The sequence below is a fragment of the Phalaenopsis equestris genome, unplaced genomic scaffold, assembly GCF_001263595.1.
Source record: "Phalaenopsis equestris unplaced genomic scaffold, ASM126359v1 Scaffold000831, whole genome shotgun sequence".
Taxonomy (NCBI): domain Eukaryota; kingdom Viridiplantae; phylum Streptophyta; class Magnoliopsida; order Asparagales; family Orchidaceae; genus Phalaenopsis; species Phalaenopsis equestris.
Window position 1 is genome coordinate 220,660 of NW_018165271.1, and position 6,898 is coordinate 227,557.

Genomic DNA, 6,898 nt, shown 5'->3' on the forward strand with positions numbered 1-6,898 from the left:
TCAATTGGGGCATTAACAGTTTGATGAATAAAAATTTCATATTATTTAAATAGGAGCATAAATCAAAATAAATTTATCATCGCTCATACTTTTAGTAAGCTTCAATCAAGATGATCTAAATAAAACCTTACAATCTATTTCTACATTGTGATATTTTTTATTTTCTTTTGAAATTTTTATAAGATATTTTTAATGTATTCATACCATTATATAGTCAATATAATTCAGTTGAAGAAAAATATGAGATGTTTAAAAATAGGGGCCGTTTACATACATACCACTCGATTCCTACGGATTTAGACATCTAACACCTAAACTTTATTTTTTACAATACAAACCATCGTGGCCTAGTGGTTAAGATTTCGTCTTTCCACCAAGAGATCTTGGGCTCAAGAACTTGCATATATGATATGCACGAAAAAAATCAAAAAAAGCTTTTACATTACCAACAAAATCGTTCACATCAGATAAACAAGATGATCATTTTAACTTTTAAAAAGTGAAATAAAACCGCTTATGCATAGGTAAGGTGGCATGCACGGAAATACTAAAGTTTTGATGTTAGAAATGTCAGTACATAGGAATTGAGTGGCATGCATGTAAATATTCCTAAAGAATAATGACTTGCTAAGAAAACAAAAAATATCAGCTCAAGTAGTCAAAGCGACAAAGTAAATCAACTTTCAACACTAAAACCATCATAAAGCATATACATGCAGAGATGGAACATGCTGCTAAAGAGTTATAGCTTTATATGTATTAATATTTCAATTGCAGCAACTTGTTAAGGATAGTTCTGTCTCACATGCTTCACAAATTTAAATACATATACCAACAAAACGGAAACAAAAAATCAAAACAAACTTCTTGCCCGATTCTGCATGCCACTGAAACAATGCTTGTTCAAGTAAAACCAAAAACAATCTTCAAGAAAAAACTTCAATCATAACTTGTGCTTTCATCACAAATTAAATTAAACAAATGGGCAACTGAAATCCATAAAGGGTCATGCATACCATTGGATCAATACATCAATATTGATCTACCAATGCATGCATTCATGTTCAATGCAAATAGAGGCGCATTAATTAATATCCAGAGACAACATGCACATGCATTCATGGCACATGATGATCCATAAGCAAGCATTAGTTATTCTTTTTATTTATTTTATTTCTTTAGTGTGAGATGTGAGGTGTGAGCAGATGGACAGTCAAATGAAAATCTAAAATGCATTTTGTTCAGCATCTGCACTGTCCCCAACCATCTGATTACTGTTTTGAAAGATGGAGCCTAAAATTGATGGAAGACCAGCTGCATCACCAACAGCATGCTTGCAGAGGGGGCACAATGCGTTAATCTTGAGCCACTTGTCTACGCACATGGTGTGGAAGAAATGCTGGCATGGAAGCTCACGGAGATCATCATTCTCCACATATCTAGCCAAGCAGATGCAGCAGACCTACAAAATTATGCGACAGAACCATTTTTGGATGCAGAAAAATAATTGATGAGAATAAACTTTAATGCTTCTTAAAAATACTGTCTTTGTAATGTCTCCTAAAAATACTTGTCAGTGCATAAACTTTAAGAAAATTAAAAGAAAAACGTAAAGTAGAAGGGTACAAATTCTTACAATTTAGGATGCAGAAAAATAATTGATAAGAATAAAATATGAAGGGACATTTACACACATACCGCTCAATTCTCATGCATCTACATTTCTAACACCTAAATATTGCTTTTTTACATTTATACTATCCAAATCTTTCAAATCACATCAAAAATGCCATCTTTTAAATTTTAAAAAGTGAAATACGTATTTTCATGCATAGGTAAGTCGTAATATGCGTAAAAATTAATGTTTACGTGTTAGATATGTAAATACATCAGAATTAAGCGGTATGCAGGTAAATCTTCCAAATATAAATTTTCAACAAGTAAACCTGAATATCTCGTGTTTCAAATCTGTATGTGACTGCAAAATAAATAGTTTCAATTGACAACATCTTCCCAGTTCCCAACAAACATAAAAAAAGGTTCTTTCACAGTTGTACGTGTATAATTGTAAGTAAGAAGCATTTAAGCACACTCTATGTCACGACTATTCCGATGCTTGAAATTAACCAAGACGGGAAGAGACGGTCATACGGTGAGAACTAATTATTTTATATTCATTTACCGTTTAACAAATGAAAGTACTACTGATTAAATTAAATTAAAATGATATATTTAAATTTATCTCGTTACTAATTGTCCACGTCTTCTATAAACATTATCATTTCTATCACTCATCTTTTAATCACTTAATTAACCTGAAAAATTAGTTTAAAATAATAATAAACTAAAGAATTCAGTAAATACTCGTACTCCTAAACTATAATAATATAAGAGGAAAGAAAGTAATATAAATGTCAGTTAAGCTTTCAAAAAATCAATATAAATATATGAGATATTATTCAATGAATCTTAGTATATCAATAATATATTAGTATCATTCTATATCAGTACAACCGTTATGAAAGCATTGTCTAGAAACTGTATCACTTAAGGTACTTCAATATCAATATCTTTTTTCATATACGTGCACAAGTAACTTAGTGTTCACCCACTAGTACCATAAATGAGTGACTCAATCATAGTCAGTCATGCACATACAAACATTCTATTAAAATCACCATTTATTAAGAACATATTTAATTCTCATTTACGTATCAAATAATATACTTATAGATCATTTTAATGATACTTTAAATAATGTTATGCACACATATCATTCCTATAATATCAACAAAAATTCAAAGAATTCATAACTCCTAAGTTTGCAGCAATTTTGATGGTACTGGTAAATGCATTTGGTATAAAAGAAATAAAATATCACCATAGTATAAGAACATGAGTACTTACCTCGATGTTTAATTTGTTATTTAATTTGTCTTAACATATTTTCTTCTAAAATTGAAAACTTAAAATAAACATGGCATTCATATTAAAATATAATTTTATTAATTATGTTATTAAATATATACAAATTTAATAATATATATTACTTTAATTAACTATTAACTTTACATTATTTAAGTATAAGATTTTCATTATTTTACCTTATATAATCCTTTTTTTATTCTATTTATAAAACTTACCTTACCTTCCTCAATCAAACGCTGACACGTGGCCGAAGCTTCGGCTATCCCACAGGCATCACCTTCCTCACGTCGCCTGGTTTGACATTCGTACAATATGTTCGCTTCGTCTTGCCTCTTTTGCTCAACATTGATGTTGTCATTTGTCGTTGTTGGTTAGGTATAAACCCTAGCATCACACCTCCGCTCGACAAAGCCTCCTCCCGCAAAGTCCTTCTCCTCTTTATAGGTTTCTTCTTTCTTCCTTTTCTTGCTCCACTGACCTTGACACGAGAGCTCCCGCCCCTCCTTAGCTTGACGATGCCCCTCTTGTGCCCAACAGTGGTGTCACTTCCCTCAATTCTACTAGCAAATTTTCTCAGTGGCATCGTTTTATAGACAAAGTCATCTCCATAACTTCTGATCCCCTCATTTCATGTCCCCCTCTTTGGCTTCTTGACTCATAGTTCCTTTCCCCCATCAGTTCGGCATTTTGATTCCTCTCCCGGGTAAATGGAAACGGAACAATACAATCTTCCCACTTAAAAAAATTTCATCTTCGAAATTTATAAACCGACCTCAAGTCATTTCTCATAAAGCAAGTCAACATTAACAATCCATAAATTTTCTATCAGACTCTCTTCTTCTATAATTCTGAGTGTTTCACAATGACTAAATGAATATAATTATTAATTTGAGTTAACTTTAAATTTTTTATTTTTTGTTATTAATTTTTTCTTATTGGCTCTTTCATCAACGTCTAGCCTAGGGCTTAAAATTAACCAATACGGGAACAGAAAGTTGGACGGTAGGAATTAAATTTTCTATATTTATTTACCATTTAACAATAAAAAAATCACTAATTATTTTAAATTAAAAAGTATATTTAAATTTACCTTGTTACTGGTTGTCCATGTCTTCTATAAATATTATTCATTCTATTAATCATTTTTAATCACTTAATTAACCTGAAAAATTAGTTTAAAATAAAAATGAACTAAACAAACAAGTGAATACTCATACTCATAAACTACAATAATGTAAGGAAAAATAAAATAATATACATGCAAGTTAAGTTTTTAATAAATCAATAAAAAAATATATGAATTACTATTAAATGAATCTTACTATATCAATAACATATTAATAATATTCTATATCTGTACAACCTCCATAGAAGCACCATATAATAATTATGACACTTAAGGAACTTCAATATTAATATTTTTTTTTCGCACAAGTGCACAAGTACCTTGGTGTTCCCAACTAGTACCATAAAGGGATCTCTATAATAGTATTCATGCACATACAAACATTCTATGAAAATTACAATTTACTAAGAATATATTTCATTCTCATTTGCATATCGGATAATATACTTAAAATTATTCAAATGATAATTTAAATAATACCGTGCATAAATCCTTTCAACAATATGAATAAAAATTCACTAGAATTCAAAACTTTGAATTTTGCAGTAATTTTGATACTATTAGTAAATGCGGTTGATCTAGAAGAAGTAAAATATCACCATAGTATAAAAACATGAGTATTCACTGCAATGTTTAATTTATCATTTGATATACATTGATGACTCTTCTAAAATTGAAAGTCTAAAATAAACGTGGCATTTATATTAAAATTTAATTTAATTTTTTATGTTATTACATATATACAAATTTCTTATTGGCTCTTTCATCAACGTCTAGCCTAGGGCTTAACTATTAATTTTACATTATTTAAACATAAGATTTTCATTTTTTTACCTTATACAATCTTTTTTTTCTATTCAATATATATATATATATATATATATATATATATATATAACGCGCAAGAGATTATATTAGAAAGCCCAAAGACTAATATATTAAAAGGAAATAAGGATACATATAGATTGTGTGGAAGGGCCCATACATGACACCATTCCCCTACGATAACTACCACATACAAATGGTTCAAAAAACAGATAAAATACAGAAAATTACAATAGACCTAAAGAAAAAAAACAAAAAATGTCAAAAAAACGTTGTATCAGGTAGCTAATGAGTGACACAATTTTGCTTTTCCTCTATCTATAATTTTAGGAAATGAGTCAGCTAATAAATTAATAAGATGAGTGTCATTGCCAGTAATGATCAAAATATCATCCAATAAGTTTCAAAGCTTGAGTCGACCTCCAGTCTTCTTCTTCCTCCTGGAATCCTGCCATTCCTCATCCGAAGATTGGCTTGCCTGATCAGTGGATTGGTCTAAAATGTGTCGGATGTTGAACATTAGAAATAATTGTTTGTTCTACCAGCTGATCTTTGTTTGAATCAAAGAAGTACTCTCGTGTGTCTTGGCATGTGAATGAGTATTCTTCAATAATAGTGAGTGGTATAAACACTTTTGGATTTGTACATATAATATAATGTTCTTCATCAGGAACTGCGATGTTGGGTAGAGGATCGGTTTGCACCTTCTCAGCAGGGATGACAGGCGATTGATCTTTAACGATATCTAAAACCTGTCTTGTGATAGCTTTCTCTCCAGATGGAACAGATATGTCTAGAGTAGTGAGATTAGATCCATCCTTATTCACTTGATCTTTAGATTTCAAGTTAGGATGAAATTTATGGCATTTATCAAGTGTATGCCCAAACAAATTACAATGAGAACAGTAAGGTGGTCTATGCTCCATGACGATTTGTTGTCAATATCCATTATGAGTTGTGCTCAACCAGACTTCAGTAATATCAGGTAAAGCAATATCTCTTTCCACAAGTATTCTAGCCACAAAAGGTCTGGTTATGTTGGAAGTCGGTAGATCTAGCTCATAGGGTTCCTAAGTATGGCCCCAATAGAGTAAAGAACCTGATGACGAGAAAAGTGCAGCTTAAGACCTGATAAACTGAACCATACCGGTACAATAGGAGATTCATGATTGGGGTCAAAATCAGGAGACCATTTGAGTAGCTTCATTGATTTAACATCAATGCTGAGATATTTTTGGAAAAATCCGAGTGTAGTCTTCAGTCAGGGTTAATTGAATCAATACATGTCTCTCATCCATGAGCCTCATTTTCCATGAGCCCCACTTTCCACTTTCCTGCTAATTTGAGATCATCAAAACTTTTCTTGATAACTTTCATAGGTGGGTGCCCCCACTGAAAGAGCAAACTTGAATTTATCAGTCATGGTTGAAATTTCTAACTCCAAGAAAAAAGTGTTGTTTTTTCACTTTTCCTGTTTGCATTCTTAATAAATGAGCAGTCACATGTACCATCACGATATTCCTTATAACTCAAGGGAAAGACAACCGCCGTCTCCACTTGAAATTTCTAACTCCGAGAAAAAAGTGTTACTTTTCTATTTTTCCTGCTTGCATTCTTAATAAATGAGCAGTCACATGTACCATCACGATATTCCTTATAACTCGAGGGGAAGACAATCGTCGTCTCCACATAAGGATTACCCATCACGTGGGCAAAGAAAACTTTGCCAGGTTCAACCGAAAAAGAAGGAAGCTCCATCACAACAATTAGAAGCCCTGCCAAGTCGGTCAGAGCGCAGGAATGACAAGCTGAAGACGCTCAAGAACCGATGAGACCAAACACTCGATGCTGTCGAGCTGAGTCGAGAAGAAGACGAAGGAGTAAGACGAGCACGCGACCCCATCCCGTCTTCGAGACTGAGGAAGATGAACCCACAACCCCTTCGCATCTTCCGTGAAATGTGAATCGGCGAAATCGAACAGAGACGACTTTGTCGGCTTCAAATGTCGCAGACGCGAG

At 32.2% G+C, this 6,898-nt stretch overlaps 1 protein-coding gene across 1 annotated transcript in view; it reads right to left on the minus strand.

Moving 5' to 3' along the window:
- Window positions 1-784: 784 nt before the first annotated feature.
- Window positions 785-6,898, minus strand: part of LOC110031480 (E3 ubiquitin-protein ligase At1g63170-like) — a gene marked incomplete at its 5' end in the record, with an annotated part of 25,092 nt that continues 18,978 nt past the window's right edge. The window contains one exon of the mRNA XM_020734691.1: window positions 785-1,462. Coding sequence (XP_020590350.1) covers window positions 1,226-1,462 — 237 coding nt within the window. The remainder of the gene's footprint in view (window positions 1,463-6,898) is intronic.